The following is a 19,867-nucleotide window of genomic DNA, read 5'->3' on the forward strand; positions in this document are numbered from 1 at the left end:
ATAGCGGATTTGAGAAGCTAAGTGGAAGATTAAGTCGGCAGAGAGAAAAAGTTAAAGAAGTTAGCCCAGAGTCGTACGAATGGATAGAAGAGCAGGACTAAGAAGTGCCGGGGACAAACTACCATTTGTCGGTAAGTGAGTTTTTCTTTAAACACATAACCCAATCACTCGAGGTTAAATATATTTTCCCGTTGCCTTTAATTCACACGCACTGACCTCTCTCTTCTCATTAAAGTCATTCTGACAAATGTATATCTATTTTTATAGTTAGAAGTTAAGAGTAAGCACGAATTGTCCAAATAGTTGTTTTAATACTAATTGTAACTGTTAGGTTGACAGATGTATTCTTATTCAAATAATGGAACAATTGTATGACATAACTGTCATCAGCGATTGTGAATTCATGTTAGAGAATTAGTGGAAAAGCCACATGAAGAACATTACAAAACTGTAATACTGCTATCAGCAAGATAATGTTTGTATTCAGTTAATTTACCTAACAATCACATACCAATTAATCTAAGCTTTGACCATTTCAATTATACTCATGTATATGACTTATGTTTAATAAATCTTGTTTTGTTGATCATTTTGTCTTGCGACAATTCTCTGATACACATAATTTATTGAGTAGATTTTGAGGTGGAGTTATGTGGGTTCAAAGTTCAACTTAAGGAGAACATTTGAGTTAATCACAACGCGATTTTGATGCTGCGGGCTTACTCTTATTTAAGTCTGAGTGGGCTTGAGGGTGCAAGATTTTTGTCCTATCCAACTACTAGACTATCATTTGAAACCCAGGTCTTCTGGAAACACATATTAGTGTGCAGCCTTGTCAGAAGCCAAGTGATTCATAGAGAACATTGTTTAGGCAAGCACACACATTAAAACAGAAAGAAACCTGTGGAACAGTACCATTTGCAAACTTGCACATTAAGCATGATATGTCGGTGGATTGTTGGCTGCTATAAAGGGATAAGTAGTTTTAATTTTTACCATATTCTTTGTTAATTAAAGTATTACATTGTGTTTTACAGAGATATTAAATAGGTTTAGTAGCGTTTGTTAGCTTCTTATTTTGAATTTAACTAGCGATTTTGGTTTTTTTGTTTTGTTATTTGGAGCATTAGCAACTAAGGCCATATTGCTCCGGGAATATGCGATGGTCATTCATTCCCTGACCTTTCCGCATCTTCCGTATTTGGTGGTGACGGGCTCAAACCCCGGTCTAATCAAGAAGCGTGTGCTACGCACTGCTGCTCCTTCCCACCTGGCTACTGAGGCGCCCAAGCAATTTTGGGAAGTTACAACTCCCGATGTTGGTACCAATTTGTTGAACTAGCCACCATATTGTGGTTGATAGGAAATGGCATAACATATCTCGACCTGATAGTGTAAGGTATAAAGTAAAACTAGATAGCATAATATGAAGCACTCAATTAGGAATCTGTTAGCTTATTATAGTATTATCAATTAATCAAATTTCATTGTTAATTAAATTGTATTTAAACGTAAACCATGAGCCAGACTAGAGCTGCGAGGCAAAGATCACTTTGTTTCTCCCTCGAAGCAAAGGGGGAGAAATGAAGGGGGCGTGATTCTCCAACGCATCACAGTCTCAAAAAATTTGCGAAATGTTTGATGAGCTTTCTAAAATGGGACATGATCAAGAGAAGAATGTCTTTGTGTGTGATAGATGGCTAGAATGTGAAGAAATTAGGTACCAACTCAGCATTCTGATGGGCATCTATGAGATGCTTGAGGTGTAGGGTAAATGCTCTCAAAGAAATGGCAGAGCTCACTCCTGTGAGTCAGGCAACAGAGAGGCAATCTCCAGGTCAGAATGCACTGGTTCCAAAGGATTTAGTTATTGTTGGTGACTCTATTGCCAGGGAGAAGGGGAATATACTATGCAAGAAGGATAGGTGGAACAAGACCGGGATATGTTTTCCGGGAGCAAAAGTTTAGTAGCATTCGTTAGCTTCTTATTTTGAATTTAACTAGCGATTTTGGGAAGTTACGACTCCCGATGTTGGTACCAATTTGTTGAACTAGCCACCATATTGTAGTTGATAAGAAATGGCATAACATATCTCGACCTGATAGTGTAAGGTATAAAGTAAAACTAGATAGCATAATACGAAGCACTCAATTAGGAATCTGTTAGCTTATTATAGTATTATCAATTAATCAAAAATATTAATCTTATTAAATTTCATTGTCAATTAAATTGTATTTAAACGTAAACCATGAGCCAGACTAGAGCTGCGAAGCAAAGATCACTGTTTCTCCCTCGAAGCAAAGGGGGAGAAACGAAGGGGGTGCGATTCTCCAATGCATCACAGTTTCAAAAAATCTGCGAAATGTGAAATGTTTGCTGAGCTTTCTAAAACGGGACATGATCAAGCCAAGAAGGATGTCTTTGTGTGTGATAGATGGCTAGAGTGTGAAGAAATTAGGTGCCAACTCAGCGTTCTGATGGACATCTACGAGAGCTTGAGGTGTAGGGTAAATGCTCTCAACGAAATGGCAGAGCTCACTCCTGGAGTCAGGCAACAGAGAGGCAATCTCCAGAGCAGAATGCACTGGTCCCAAAGGATTTAGTTATTGTTGGTGACTCTATTGCCAGGGAGAATGGGAATATACTATGCAAGAAGGATAGGTGGAACAGGACCAGGATATGTTTTCCAGGAGCAAAAGTTGATGACTTTGTAGAGCAGATATCATCTTTTAAGGCACGAAAGGTGATACTGTTGTACATTGGAACTAATCGCATTAAGAGGGAGCGATCTGCAGATTTATTCAACAAGTACAAGTCAATGTTGAAAAAAGTCGTGAGTTAGGGTTGAATGTGAAAATTCTGCAATTCTGCAGACACAATAGAAGGGAGTATATGATGAGAGCCTTGTCGACCAATTCGGCCCTGGAGAGACTGTGCAAGGCTGAAGGGATAGAATTTTTTTCAGCCTGGTCTGTGCTTGCTGACAGGAGAGGCTACCTCTACAGGAAGGAATAATCAAGAAGCATGTGCTACGCACTGCTGCTCCTGCCCACCTGGCTAAGGAGGCAACCCCATGAGGCAGTGTTACGTGGGTCGGAAAACTACTAGCTTGGGGATACACATACTAAAAGGTTAACAGTGGCTGCAAGCAGAGGCAAAAGTGATTCTTTCACTGCTTCTATTAGAATGAGCAGAAGCCTGGAGAGCAAGGCAATGGAGATTTCCAGGAAGGCTAGGAGCTATAGGCGGACAAATAAATATATGAGCTGTGTTAGGTTAACTAAGAGTAGAAACAGGTGCATTGCATGTACACCAATGCTAAGAGTATAGTTAATAAATTCGGCCCTGGAAAGATTGTGCAAGACTCAAGGGGTAGAATTTTTTTCAACCTAGTCTGTACTTGTTAACAGGAGAGACTGCTTCTACAGAGATGGGATACACTTAAATAGAAAGGGTGCAAGAATGTTTGCTGATGCTATCGAGGCAGCGTTAGGTGGGTCGGAAAATTGCTAGATTGGGGGATACAAGGACTAATAGATTAACAGTAGCCACTGCAAGAGGTGAAAGTGAGATGCAGGATATTTCAGAGAGTGCTCGGAATCATTGGGGTACAAGTAAACACATGGGTTGTGTTAGGGTAGCTAAGAAAAAGAACAGGTGCATGTATACTAGCGTGTACACCAATGCTAGGAGTTTAGTAAATAAATTTGATGAATTTGAGGTATTGCTCAAATCATCAAAGGCAGATATTGTTGGGATTTCAGAGACGTGGTGTCGTACAGATATAAGGAATGCAGAACTGGAACTTGGGGAGTACAATGTCTACAGAAAGGATAGCCGGGATAGGAAGGGAGGAGGGGTTATGCTATTAGTTAAGAAATACATAAAATCCAAGGAAGTGAAGCCAGTGGACATCGCTGGACAGTGCAGTGTCAAGTCAGTTTGGTGTGACATAAGCATTGGGAGATCAAAATTGAGAGTAGGACTGTACTATAGGCCTAATGACCCTGATGAGTATTATAAGAAACTGTACAGGGAGTTAGAGTGGGCCAGTAAATCAGAGAGTCTTATAATGGGGGATTTTAATTTCCCAGATATTGACTGGAATTTGTGGGTTGGTCACTCACACACTAACAAGGCCTTTGTGGATTTATTGGATGATTGTTTTCTACATCAGCATGTTTGGGAGGCAACTAGAGGGAGTAATACTCTTGATCTGATTATCAGTAGTGATTCTTCATGCATTAAGAATCTTCAGATAAAGGAACCACTAGGTGGCAGTGACCACAGTGTGCTGAAGTGCGATTTACTCAAAGAGGTAACTACCATCAGGGGTAAAGGCAAGGATTTTTGCTTTCGTAAACACGACTACAATGGTCTGAGACAGTATTTAAATTCTATACAGTGGAACCTCCTTTGTGACTTGATTACAGGCTAGCTTGTATCTTCCATAGACTTCTGTGTCACTTGATAATTTATATGCATCCCACACATTTTTCTTCTGTGTCACGAGCGTCATTAGTTCATCTGACATCCATTTAAGTCTAAATCTTGAACTCTAAATCTTAGTTGGTATGAAAAGTCTAGTAGCTTCCAAGATTAATTCCTTGAAGGTTTCCCATTTAGAATTCGCTCCTTTCGACATACATCATCATTTCATTCCGCTGTAGTCACCTTTACGAAAACAAAAACCCTTCCCTTTAACCTTGATGGTAGTTACATCTAAGTAAATCCCACATCACTATTCACTGTCACCTAGTGGTTCGTTTATCTGCAAATTCTTAATGCATGAATAATCACTGCTGATAATCAGATCAAGAGTATTACTCCCGCTGGTTGCCCCTTGAACATATTGCTGTAGAAAACAATTCTCCGATACCACAAAAGTCTTGCTAGTGTGCGAGTGACCAACCCACAAGTTCTAGTCAATATGTGAAAAGTTAAAACCCCCCATTACAAGACATTCTGAGTTACTTTCCGACTATTCCTTTGCAGAATTGTCTGTTGTACTCACCAGAGTCATTAAGCCTATAACACACTCCCACTCTCATTTTCTCTTTCCCAGTTCTTACATCACAGCAAACTGACTCAGCATTGCACTGTCCACCCATATCAACTGGATGCACTTCCTTCGATTTTATGTGTTTCTTAAATAACAGCATAACCCATCCTCCCTTCCTACTCTCTGGAAGGAAGACACACACAAAAACAAGACTACATTTTTTTTTGTGTGTGCACAGATTTGACTAGGTATCTACTATTTTTATGAGGTACTTTAGAGGGGATCTAAATCAGGTTTAAAAGGTTCTGATAGGGAAGAGTGAAATGAATAAAAGTGAAAGTTGGGTGTTAAATGACACGAACTACGGGTATAAATTAAAAATAAGCAGGATGAACTATAGTCTAGATTGTGGATAGTTTACATTTAACTAAAAATAAATAAATTGTCTTCATGGGTAGTCGAAGCCAACAGTTTGGGGACATTAAAAAGCCTCCTGGATAAAGGCAAAAAGACTTTGGCTTGCTTGCACTGATGGCCAATACTAAATCTTACACTATACATAATGGTGTAAGATTCTTGCAATACTTTGTCTCTTCTGTAAATTTTCTATTATAGCACTTACTGCTACGATTGTAATTATTTTTGATGTTATAACTGTATCCTGAAACTAATTTTATTTTGGCACTTCATATTGGGTGGAACTTTAAGTCGTATTTTTGTCTAATGGTTGAACACATATCTGTGATACAATTTCTCTCTTGAACTGACATTAAGCAAATGTAAAAAATGCCAGAAGAGTTTCCATTGCAACAGTTAAAAAGTGAAACAGTTTGACAGTATGTAGATTTTATCATGCCATATATGCATTAGGGACTATATTACCTTAGGAGCACAGAAATCATATTTAAAATGAAGTTCTAAAATGTTTTTATTAATCAAGGTATCAAAGACACTTAAAATACCATTAATAGTGTTTAACCTGAAAGAAAGCTAAAAGAATCACAAATAATATCATAAAAGTAATCCAAACTCCAAGCCACAGCATGATTTGTGTTCAATTCTCTCGCCATCTCATTTTAAATGAAAAGGCAATACAGAAATGTATTCTCAGAAAGACTTTAAATATTTAACTGTAAAAAAGTAAGACTGCAATACTAAATTCACTTACCCCATTTTGTTCAGTTTATGCTTACACATATCCAACACGCTCGCTGATAAGAGTCTCAAATTATGCATTACTTTCAACTGTGATCCTAGATTTGAAAAAATTCAAGAGATTTATCAATCCGTTTACAGTTTATATCAAAGGTAATTGATTTAATAACTAACTCATTTTATCAAAATGGAACTCAAACTAAAAGCAAAAGGTATGCCAGAAAAGTTTACAAGACAATACTAAAAATAGAAATCGTGAAGCGGAATAATAGCCTCCTTCTCTGGCAGTAATCCCATATATCAATGAAAGAACCCAAGATTTATACAAGCAGCCCAGCTGCACTGCTCGAGGATCTTCATATCTGACTGCAAAATATATCATCAAACTTTTTTCATTCTTGAATCACATATGGATAGCAGTAATCCCAGATAAATGGCATTATTGCTACACATTACAGTAATTTTCATTTGTGTTAAATTTCAATTGCTACTTCTCAGTCCATATGCCTAATTTTTTTCAGATCTTGTTGCACCCTGATAACTGTCATTAACACCCTGACAATTTAGACATTAAGCCTGATGTGCATTCATCAAATATTAAAAATAACAATGGACCTAGCACTGAACACTGATGTAATCCACTAATAACATGAGTCTAAGAAGAGCAGTGCCCACTGACAACCACTCTCTGTCTTCTTCCCCTTAATCATTCATTTATCAATAGTAGTAACTTATGCCAAATGCCACACTTCTTCCATTTGTACAGCAGTCTTCCATGTGGAACAATATAATAAGGTTTTTTGAAATCTAAGTATGTGATGTCAAAATTTTTTAGCATCCAGATCTTTTGTTACCATATCATAGTACCCAGTGAGTCAAAACTGCCTCTTAAAAAATTCATGCAGTGACTCTGTGTAGTTGCATTCCTGTCTAGATAGCCCTGTATTACTTCTTTATGTAGTGAATGTATTATTTTCCCCGAAACACGTCAATGAAATCAGTAATTACAGATCTGTCATGCTTACAGATCTGTAATTACTCACTTCGCTCTTTCATCCCCTTTGTGAATTGTAGAGACATTTATATACCTCAAATCCACAGAGACCAACTCTGCATCAATGATGCTTATACTGTTATAGCTAACAGGTAGCATACCTCTTTGGATGCTTCTTGTAACATAATTTGATAGACCATCAGCCCCAAGTACTTTACTTACTTTTATCTTCAACAGTTTCTCCTCCACTTTCTTCTCAGTTATCACAACATAATTTATCTCCCAAATATAACTCATTGTGAATGTACATAGAAAATATTAGCATCAGCATTAGTAGTGGCAAATAATGCAGGAAACTAAGCTTATACAGCATCAGCCAAAAAAACAAGACACCACCCATTTCACCTCTTTATCCCCTCAAATAGATTGTCTAGTTATTCCTTGATTTTTATCCAAGCAATCCACCTCCAAAACTTCTGGCTTAAGGCAAACTTCTGCACATGTATACTGCAACCATCCTTCCTTAATTTGAATTTGTGCCCCTCATGTGTATATCAAAAGCAAGAGGAAGAATCCCATGAGAATTGAGCATACTCAATCCATTCAAAGCCTTAAACACCTAAATCAGATCACTCCATAGGTGTCTAGACTCCAGACGCTGCAATTTGCAGAAGTAAAGACTTTCTAGGTAAGAGCACCGCTTTGTTCCCCCTCACAAATCTCATTGCCCTTCTCTGTACTAGTTGCAGCAGCTCTACATCGTTCATAAAATGAGGCTTCCAGACCTGTATACAGCACCCACCGTGGCCTGACCATTGCCTTATACAAAGGGATAATCACCTCCTTGTCTCTGCTAGCAAAATTCCTGTATATCATTAACAAGACCCCATGATCTGCTCTAACAGCCAGCTTGTCTGCACTACTCAGGAAACTTCATATCTGATTGCACAATTACCCCCAGGTCTTTTTCATTCTCCACTACTCTGAGTGTAGTACTGCACAGTTGGTATATGCTACTCTGAGGTTACTGCTACCCATATGCAGTACTTTGCATTTTTCAAGGTTAAACTCTAGTCGCCACCTCTCAATCCAACCTTTCCAGATCCTGTTGTAGCAGCAGCATACCGTCATTAATAACCCTACCAACCTTCGTATCATCTGCAAACTTGGATATTAAGCCTGTTATACCTTCATCAATATCACTGATAAATATAGAAAACAACAATGGTCCCAACACCGAATCCTGTGGGACTCCAGTAAAAATATTAGCCAATGATGAGCAGTGTCCATTGGTTACCACTCTCTGACTTCTCCCACTCAACCATCCTTTTATCCATAGCAGCAACTTTCCCTTAATGCTATACTGCTCCAATTTGTACAGCAGCCTTTTATGTGCAACACTATCAAAAGCTTTCCTGAAATCCAAGTATATGATATCAGAATTATTTTTGAAAATCCTAGAGAAAAGTTTCATATATATGCTTTTAGTGATATAAATGATACACTTCAAGCAGATATGAAATGAAGAGGTGAAGAAATGAAAAGATGAAATGAAAAGAAGAGATGAAAAGGCAAAGAAGCATTAAATAGTCTAACCAATATGAACATATCTGATGACCAAAATTTACAAGATTCCCAAAATCTAGTTGAATCATACCCTGTTGACTTGAAAACGAATCTTTCTGGAAGAACTACAACAATTTCGCAGTTATATATGTGTACAGTATAATATTATAGGAAAAAATAAATTAATCACATTGATTTTCATGACTTAATACTGAAAGTTGAAATACAACATGCACTTCCAAATTTACAGATTGCTCTGTGTATTTTCTTAACACAGATGATTACTAACTGCTCTGAAGAGCATTCTTTTTTTCAGCTAAAAAGAATGAAAAATCCTCAGACAAATTATCCTGATATATTGTTGTTCTCAATGTATTAGGCCAATTTTATTTCACTTGTTCTACTCTGTATTGAAGCAGACATGCTTCATTGAATAACTTTTGATGATCTAATCAAGGATTTTACAATCAGAAAATCGAGAAAGAAGCTATTTTAAATCACAATACTTTTAGTACTTAAGACTCTGGAAGGCCTTAATCTGCTCCTGTGTGTACAAAAACACAGTTGCTATATGCACTAATGCAAACCATCTGAGAACTATCTGTGCAACCCATTTGGATTAATGGAAGAGAAGCGAGAGACCAGCAGCAGAAGAACCGAAAACAGAAGGAACCACCAGCTTGGGAAAGCAAACTTCAGCAGAAGATAGAAGAATAAAGAGTCAAGATAGGTCAATTGACCCAGTACCAACGGGGCAACAGGGGTAAGAAATTAATTGGAAAAGTGAAGAGCATCCTCAAGAGAGACAGCATCCACAGCAAACATGAGACAAAAAAATCAGAGAATAGAAGAGTACTTGGACACATTGAAGCAGAACCTCCTTGCACTCAGCAAGAGATTACGCCAATACAAAGAGAGCTCCCAGAGGAAAAAGAACAACCAAATCTTCGATGAGGACCAAAGAGGCTTCTGCAGGAATCTCGAAGAATATGGGAAAGAAGGGAACAGACCGCCTGAGAAGAAGAAGAAGAAGACGATTGAGGAGTTCTGGGGAAACATATGGAGCAGGGAAGGAAGACATAACCGAGCCACCTGGATAGAACTAGAACGCAAGAAAACCAAGGACGTACAAGTTGTTGTTGTTTGGCTTTTAGGAGCATTAGCAACTAAGGCCATATTGCTCCGGGGATATGCGGTGGTCATTCCCTGACCTTTCTGCATCCTCCGTATTTGGTGGTCATGGGCTCAAACCCTGGTCTAATCAAGAAGTGTGTGCTCCTGCCTACCTGGCTACGGAGGCACCTAGCACGTACAAGAAATGAGAGGGTGGGAAATTCGGGAAGAAGAAGTAAAACAGATGATCAAGAACTCTCACAACTGGCGAACTCCAGGAATAGATAATGTCCACAACTACCTGGTACAAGAAGCTCACTTGCACACACAAGCATCTGGCAGAGCAGTTCACCCAAACGATAAGGCACCCAGAGACAATCCCGAAGTTTCTCACTCAAAGAATCACATATCTGAAGCCTAAAGAAGAAGATACACGAAACCCGGAGAAATATAGGCTAATCACCTGCCTCCCAACAATGTACAAGATCCTGACCAGCTGCATAACCAGGAAGATATCAGACCACTTGGAGAGCCAGAACATAATGGCCGAACAGCAGAAAGGATGCAAGCGGCTGAGCAAAGGATGCAAGGAGCAATTAACCATAGCTGCTGCAGTTAGGGAGCAAGCCTACAAGAAGTGCCGCAACATGTACACAGCCTACATCGATTACCACAAGGCCTTCGACTCCTTGCCTCATAGCTGGCTAATAGAGGCGCTGAACATCTACAAAGTCAATCCGATAGTGACAAACTTCCTAGGAGAAACAATGGCGAAATGGAGTACCACCATTAAGGTCAAAAACCTCACAACCATGGGCTCAGGGCAGATGCCCTGAGCCCATTCTGGTTCTGTCTAGCACTTAACTCGCTATCTACCATGCTCAACAGTAGCAAGTACGGATATAAACTCAAAGAAGGAAGAAAGAACCTGTACACCCTCACCCACCTGATGTACATGGATGACATCAAGCTCTACGCAGGAACTGAGAAGCAACTACTCCAGATCACCAAAGAATTCAGCAATTCCATTAGGATGGAATTTGGTCTAGACAAATGCAAGACCCACAGATTGCACCAGGGAAAATTAGTCAACCGAAACTACCAGCTGCAGACTGGTAAAGAGATTGAAGTTATGGCAGAGGGAGAGGCCTACAAATAGTGGGGGATGATGCAGGCTTGGAGGTTAAAGCACAAGGAAATTAAGGCCTGCCTGACTGAAAAATACCATCAGAGACTCAGAAGCCTGCTGAAAGCAAAGCTGAATGGAGGGAACACAGTTAAAGCCATTAACACCTATGCAGTCCACTGCTAACATACTCCTTCAGGGTCATAGACTAATACTGAGCTGGAGGATATCATGAGAAAGACAAGGACAATGATGACCAAGAGCTGCCAACACCACCCGAAATCTGCCGTGGAGAGACTGAAAATTTCCCAGGAAGAAGGAGGAAGGGGCCTGATAAACCTCATCGAGCAACAGAAGACAGCGATAATTAACCTGAAGGATTCATGCTCGCCATCCAAGACCAGGTAATCAACACCGGGAACTATAGAAAATACATCGCCAAGGAGCCAGGGGTGTTCAAAGACACATGTGAACGATCCAACACATCACCACGGGATGCAAGGTGATCACCCAGACTGAGTACACTCATAGACACGACCAGGTAGCCAGGATAATACATCAGAAGCTAGCAAGGAAATACCAGTTGATCAAAGAAAGTGTACCGTACTACAAGTACGAACCCCAGCCAGTACTAGAGACCCCAACCCACAAGTTGTACTGGGACCGCGCCATAATAACAGATAGGACAATCCCGCACAACAGACCAGACATAACCCTTGTGGACAAGAAGAAAGAAGCTACCTATCTGATAGACATAGCGGTACCCAACACTGACAACCTGCAGAAAACTCATGGGGAAAAAATCAGGAAGTACACAAACATAAGACACATGTAGATATTGATTAAAGAGATGTGGCATATGCAACAAGTAATGACCATCCCGATCATCGTGTCAACCACAGGTATGGGGTGCCAAAGATCCTACATAACAGCCTAGCAGCAATAGGTCTCCCAGCAAACACCTACAAGGAACTCCAGAAAGTCACAATCCTTAACACCTGTAGGATAGTCAGAGAGTTACTCAACCAACAATAACACCAGACATAACAACAACAACCACCCTGTGTACTTGGTAGCAATACCCGTCACGAGGTGGAACCCCCAATCAGGGAGAAATAATATAATAATAATAACAGACAGAAGCATGAAAATAGTTTTGAAAATCAGAGCAGAAGATTGCATCTTCAGATATCTGCTTACAAAAGCCATTATTTTTAATCTGAATTCAAGAAAATTTAAAATTTTCTTGAATTCAGATTAAAAATAATGTTTTATTTACAAATTTTTTCAGTGTTTTTTTTTTTTTTTATTCTGATTTGATTTTTGAAAGTTTTACTCTGATGTTGAGAAAAAGTAAAAAAATAGCACATTAATCTCTTAAAGCATTTATCTACAAAATTCCACACAAGCACACTCCTAAAGCCTGCTACTATTGAAAATTCACTGTTGAAAAGGCAAAAATAGACAAAATGTCAAAATTTTCAAACCTGGGTTCTCATGAGAAGTAGACTGCAAAAAAAAAAAACTGATTACCACTATTTATGAATTTCTCAAAAACGGGATTTAATTTGTTGAACAGTTCTTTTTACAGCTTAATTTTTTTTTTTTTTTTTTTTTTAACATTTGTAATTAAATTTGAAAATTCAACCCTATTACAAGACACAAATAACAATAATTATGTGGTTGCAAAAATAGCATTAAATATTTAGGAAGATATATCATTAGAAAGCAAAACAAAAAATGGAATATTATTAAAACCAGATATTTTTAAAAATCAATATGAAACTATATTTTTGACATGCTGGTTTTAAGCTCGGGGGAGGGGTGGGAGATATAATACTTAAACTGATTTGATGGCTGCAAGCTGTGCAATATGAAGGAATGGACTACAGGCAACTAATAGGTTTGGCATTGCTCAAAAATTAGATCCACATGTAGATATTGTTTATTTAATAAAGCAAAAAAAAAAAAACAAAAAAAAAAAAAAACATAAGTTTAAAATATAAAAACAGTGATAGAAAAATTAATAACATTCCAAGTGTACCACAACATCAATATGGTATGCTAGTAATTTTAAGAATTCTCATTACTTTTGCTATCTGCTTTCAGCTTATCTGTTTATTGTAATAATTTATTTTTGTACACATATATTTAGTAGTGTATGAGAAGAAAGGATAATCAAAAAAAAAAAAAAAAAAAAAAGCAAGCCTTCTCTTTTATTTCATGTATACCAGTGGATGACCACATCAAAATAAAGTGAGAACTTTCACCCTCATAAAATTTCTTCTCCCTCCTTCCAATGCCAGCTAAGTACCATTTGTCTTCATTTTCTATGGAACGTAAAAATAATATCCACTTAATTTATTTGTTAATGACTCTTACCAAGATGAATTGTAAAACTCTCTTCCATATGATGTGGCTGTGGAGTCCAACCTGAATCTGCACTAGATAGGACAGCTTCAGAAACACCCCTAATACACTGCCTAAATTTAAAATGGGTTATTAACAAAAAAAAAAAAAGCTCATTTTTAAATTATATGCAAAAGCTCTTTTTTTTAAAATTCTATACAAAAGCTGTTTTTTTTTAAATTCTACACAAAAGCTGTTTTTTTAAATTCTACACAAAAGCTGTTTTTTTAAATTCTACACAAAAGCTGTTTTTTTAAATTCTACACAAAAGCTGTTTTTTTAAATTCTACACAGTCCACCTATACAGCGTTTAGAGTGTTGCAGATAGCACTGCCGTCAACCCCTAACTCTGCATTGTATACAGTGAAACAAAATACAAACTCTGCAAAGGCCAGATAGTGTATGCAGTTGTGGGGTCTGCTGTTGAACTAGTCATTTAGCCTAGGGACCTATGAACACTACAGTTCCCTAGCTGGCATCCCAACTAAGTGGAGGGTTTTTTTTTTTTTTTTTTATGAAAACCCCAAACACGAGAGGCATTAGAACCTATAGTACACCTAATTCTGTTTTTACACGATAGATACGTTCCTGAAAAATACGTGTAAAAAAAGACATTGTATTTATGGAAGGAAAGACGATTGGTTCCGGATCTAAAAAATCCGTAAAAATAATTTAAAATAAAACACATAAAAATATTCGTTTTAAGCTTATTATTTTATTTCAACAAAATACACATGTAATAATATGTAATGAAAATGTATTAAAGTAAATTTGTATGCATATGAAATGAAAAAAATTCTTCATGAACAAAAAAAATCTGTTTTACACATAAGATTTTATTCATTTTCACTTTCTGATAATAAACGGCGCATACGTTTGCGTACGACTGGAATATCACTAGAAATGTTGTGGACATGGTCTTCTTCCTCTATTATGAAATTCTATCTGTAATCTCTTGAGAAAAATCAGCACGAGTCTCCTCTGGTGCTGATGTTTCACCGGTTTTTACGAACGAATTCAGTTATTAATCGTTGTGTTCGTGTTTTGGTTAGGCCGTTATATAATTCTCTGTAAGAGGCTGTCAACAACTTCAGTTCACATTGAAACTTCCCAGTGCATTCTTCATTAGGATCATGTTTGACAAAATGATTACCTAATTTTCTGGCCAGTTCCAGACCTTCTTTTATTAAATCTGCATTTAGAACAGAATCATTTTCTTCATTATCACTACGTTCTGTGGGATAAGGAGTCCCAAGGACAACCTCTAATATTTCATCTTTGCTTAGGGCTTTGTCGGTTAACAATTCATCAATATCTTCAAACGATAGATCATCGAATCCTTCTCCACCAATTTTGTGTGCCATTGTAATGATGTAGGGAAATTCGGTCGTATTAGGGATGATGGGATCTTTGCTTTTTACACATTGTGGCCAAACTGCTTTCCAACACGCATTTAAAGTTGCTGGTTTTAATTCAGTTAACGCTAATCCAACTTGATTGATACAATCCATAATTGAGAATTTCTTCCACACATTAATGACTGTTAGTGTTTATCATTCAGTTTGTCCAAAACGTGTTGGAATGTTCGTTTTACGTAGTATGTTTTAATTGTCGCAATTATACCTTAGTCTAGCGGTTGTATCAAAGATGTAGTATTAGGTGGCAGAAATAAAATTTGTATGTTTGGGTGTTCCAAGACAGGATGGCCGGGTGCATTGTCAAGAAATCAGAAGAACTTTAAATTCGAGACCTTTCAAATTCATATAACATCTGACTTCTGGAGCGAAACATTTGTTGAACCATTCTGTAAAGATAGCAGTTGTCACCCAGGCCTTCTTGTTTGACATCCAGTGAACAGGCAGTTTATTGATATCTACACCTTTCATTGAACGTGGGTTTAGGGCTCGATTTACCAGCAGTGGTTTCAACATACGATCTCCTGAAGCGTTGGAGGAAAATAACAAGGTCACACGATCCTTAGCTACCTTAAAACCACCAGCAGTTTTCTGCGATTTGGCTACATACGTTCTGTTCGGCATTCGTTTCCAGAAGAAACCAGTTTCATCTGCATTCCACACTTGATCAGGAGTGTATCCTCCGTCTTCAATAATTTTTGCAAGTTCCTGCGGGAATACTTTAGTGGCCGGTTCATCTGCAGATGCAGTTTCACCTTTAATTTTTATATTAGGAAGAGCATTCCTTTTAAGAAACCCTATCACCCAACCTGTACTCGCAGAAAATTCATACTTTCTGTTTAACTTTCTGTTTTTTGTTTGAGATGAAGTGGTTGGCTTCTTTTCTTTAATCTGTCTGTAAATTCTTAGTGCTGTTTGCTTGATGGCATTTCCATCTACTGGTACTCTTTTTTGTGACTGATCTTCTATCCATATTACCAGAGCCTTTTCCATTTTTTCCTTGACAATATCTCTTGTATATGATAATGAATTAACACTTACTTTTGTTCCAGAACATACCGACTTCCTAATTGCAGCTTCATTTTTCTTAATAGTTCTTATGGTAGCTTCATGTACACCAAAATGCTTTCCTACAGACGTAGCCCCTTGTCCAGTTACAAGACGATCTAAAATTTGAATTTTAAGTTCCAAAGAACTCGCTTTCCTTTTCATTTTGGTAATAGGCGAATTATTCGACATTATATAAGGGCTACCGAAAAATATCTCAGTTATAGTTAATAAAAAAAGTATGAAAAATTTGTAAACTTACAATTTATTGACTATAGGCAAAATTAATAAATTTATATGTGCACAAATTTCACTAAAGATTCTTTCACTTTGAAATAGAGCTTACTACTAAATGTCTTTCGAAGATACAATGCACGAATACCGAATACCGTATATGTGCACCAAATTCAATAAAAACGTTGATGATTCATAGATACCTAGATGTACACATTGGTAAACAAAAGCACGCATTTCAAAACACACATGCTAGCTAATCTATCACACTAATAAATAGCTGATAATCACACTAATCGATTGGTGCGTGTAATATAGAAATGATACTAATATGCCACAAATAAAAAAAAATTCTTAGAATTTAGGCAAAAAAAATTCATAGAAATCGTGTTAAATCAAAATGACTCGCGTAAAAAGAGATTGAAATATTTATTTTGAATTCGTGTTAAATCAAATTTGTGTAAAAAAAGTTCGTGCAAAAAGAGAATTAGGTGTACTTAGTACCGTGCTTTGGTTGGAGGTTGAGATGAAAGAAGACATTTGTTGACATTAGATTTGAACTTCTGTAGACTAATTTTCAGGTGGATCAGGAAGTAGGATTACAAGGTCTTTGGCCAGGCAAATGTAGCATCATCTGAGCTTCCCAGGGAGGGTCCATAAAAAAATAAAAGAGTGAAGTTTTTGTTGGAGGATAGGTGAATGCAAAGGAAGGTGGATGACAGGAAGACATCCACCAGGAAATCAGAAGAAACAGGGAGACTCCTGAAGAGGTAACCCACCCTCCACAGGGAGGACTGTTAAGAGCAGCAGTTATCACACATTTAGGGTGATAGGGCCCACCAGGTGATGTGAGGATTGGAAGGAATAGGCAATGCTCTGGTTTTCATGATAATGGATTTAATGTCGCAGAGCCAGGGCACCCCAAGTAGATATTTTTGGTCAGGAAACCTCACACACTGATCTTCCAGCTGAAACAGCATCCCACATCATGCCGTGTAAGAAAAATAAACAGCACAGCATTAGCAAGCGCATGGTGGTTTCTTGGGTAGGTTACTTCCACTGCAGTCAAGTTGGAGGAGGAAAGGCAGTGCCTGTGAAACAACACACAGACTCCAGTCAGTCACACACCTGTCACATCTACAAGTACTTCTTTTTTACATCAAGGTGCAAGAAATTAGATAGGTTACAACTTTCACTCATTCGCTTGTCCATTTTCACTCATCGGCTTACACACAGACTGGACCACAACACCCTGAATATGAACAACAAAATGACACACTTTTTTACACATGACCAAACATTCATACCATAATTACACATCTTAACCTGGAATTATAATTTTTTCTTTTTTGTACAAACACATATGCAGATTGCACATTCAAACAATTAATGTGGACATTCTCATTCACTCATCCAGTCACACAACACTTGCAGCCACTTGTCACAGAACCATGAATATAGACATCACACACATTTTTTCCCGTCTTACAGTATCCTATCCAAGAACAATCAAAATATGTTACTTTTCCGAACTTACATACACACACAAATACAGCAATTTAGCATACACATCTCATTTACACAGGCAACCTAAGAGGCATGCATACACCAGACTCACATACAGACAATGCAAACATCCAACCATGTGCCCACCAAATACTCAACACACATTTATGTAATCGTAAAAATCTGAACAAGAATCAGCCATTTTAGTCTTCCACATAAGTGCGCATGCATCAACACACATTCACTCATACATTAATGCACACTTCTGGCATTTACTCTTCCACACAAGCACTCATTTACAGTATAGATAACATCCATAATGTGATATGCTGATCTCTTGTACAGTGGCAAACTATCAAATTGAAATCATAATTCAAAGTATGACTAACTCAGCTACCCAAATTGACCCTTGGGAAACTACCCCCCCCAACCTATGCTCATGCGAATGTTTAAGTGTGCATAAATGTATCTTGAAAACCTGAGGTATGTATTAGAATTAGTTGAAGCATATGATACAGAAAGCAAGCTTATAGAACATCAGTCATTAAATAATAAAAAAAAAAAAAAACCTTCCCATTTCACTCATCCGGTAACTTCAAATGTTTGTCTAGTTCAGCCTTAAATTTATTGTGATTTGAGTAATGAGTAAGTGGAAGTATCCCATCAATGTTGAGCCTGCACAAATAATTCAAGACCTTGTACACCTCGATCAGATCACCTCGCAGGTGCCTAGTATTCAGATGTTGCAACTTACAGAATTTAAGCTTCTCCTATCAAGAGAATCCCTTTGTTCCTCTCATCAATCTTGCTGCCCTTCTCTGTACTCGTTTTAGCAACTCTGTCTCCTTCCTAAAATGAGGCCTCCAACCTTTACGCAGTACTCAAGGTGTGGCCTGACCACTGCCTTATACAAAGGTATAACACCTCCTTTTCTCTTCTAGCAATCCTATATATCATTGACAAAATTCCATGACCTGCTCTGGCAGCCCTTCTGTACTGCCCAGAGAACTTCATTATTAGCAAAGGCACATGATGCAAGAAAGCAAGCTTATATAGCATCAGCCAAAAAAAAAAAAAAAAACACACCCTTATTTCACCCATCCACTCGCTCCAAATGTTTGTCAAGTTCTGCCTTGAATCTATTTAAGCTATCAATTTCTACAATGGCAGATTGAAGTTTGTTCCAGCAGTCAACTACCCGCTGGCTAAAGGCAAACTTCCGCACATCTATCCTACAACCGTCTTTCCTCAATTTGAATTTATGCCCTCTCAGGCGATTATTCTGAGCAAGAGGAAGAATCTCATCTGCATTGTTGTTGTTGTTATTTGGTTTTTAGGAGCATTAGCAACAAAGGCTATATTGCTCCGAGGATATGTGGTGGTCATTCCCTGACCTTTCCGCATCCTCCGTATTTGGTGGTCATGGGCTCAAACCCTGGTCTAATCAAGAAGCGTGTGCTATGCACTGCCGCTCCTGCCCATCTGGCTACGGAGGCACCCCCATCTGCATTGAGCATGCTCAAACCATTCAAGGCTTTATACACCTCAACCAGATCAGATCATCTTGCAGGTGCCTACTCTCCAGACACCGTAATTTGCAAAACTTAATTTAAACCTAAACTTAAAACTTAAACCTTTCTTCGTATGAGCAACCCTTTGTTCCATTCACTAATCTTGTCCTTCTCTGTACTTGTTCCAACAGTTTTAAATCCTTCTTAAAATGAGGCCTCCAGACCTGTATACAGTACTCAAGGTATGGCCTGAACATTGCCTTATACAAGGGGATAATCACCTCCTTATCCCTGCTAGAAAAATTCCTGTATATCATTGACAAGACACCATGAGCTACTCTTGCAGACTGTCTGTACTGCTCAGAAAACTTCATATCTGCCTGCACATCTACCTCCAGGTTCTTTTCATTTGCTACCACTGTCAGTGTGGTACCACAGAGTTGATATGTTACTCTGGGATTACTGCTTCCCATATGTAGTACTTTACATTTGTCAATGTTAAACTTCATTTGCAACCTCTCAGCCCATCTGCTCAACTTTTCTAGATCCTGTTGCAGCAGTGTACTGCCATTAGTGTCATTAACAACCCTGCCAACCTTTGTATCGTCTGCAAACTTGGACATTAAGCCTGATATACCATCATCAATATCATATCCTACTACACAATTACCCCCACGTCTTTTTCATTCTCCACCTCTCTGAGTGTAGCACCACACAGTTGGTACATTTCTCCTGGGTTACTGCCACACATATGCAATTTTTGGGGCTTAAGCTTTCAATTTATAAGT

At 38.0% G+C, this 19,867-nt stretch overlaps 1 protein-coding gene across 1 annotated transcript in view; it reads right to left on the minus strand.

The window, feature by feature from the left end:
* The window catches only part of LOC150083166 (FERRY endosomal RAB5 effector complex subunit 3-like), a 1,535,539-nt gene that overhangs the window by 1,150,612 nt on the left and 365,060 nt on the right, over positions 1 to 19,867 (minus strand). The window contains exons 7-8 of the mRNA XM_090378412.1: positions 13,340 to 13,440; positions 6,172 to 6,256 (exon numbers count right to left, since the gene is read on the minus strand). Of these exons, the coding sequence (XP_090234538.1) occupies positions 6,172 to 6,256; positions 13,340 to 13,440 (186 nt within the window). The remainder of the gene's footprint in view (positions 1 to 6,171; positions 6,257 to 13,339; positions 13,441 to 19,867) is intronic.

Source organism: Mastigoproctus giganteus, chromosome 7, assembly GCF_048544385.1.
Source record: "Mastigoproctus giganteus isolate SK-2022 chromosome 7, ASM4854438v1, whole genome shotgun sequence".
In the NCBI taxonomy this organism is placed as follows: Eukaryota; Metazoa; Arthropoda; class Arachnida; order Uropygi; family Thelyphonidae; genus Mastigoproctus; species Mastigoproctus giganteus.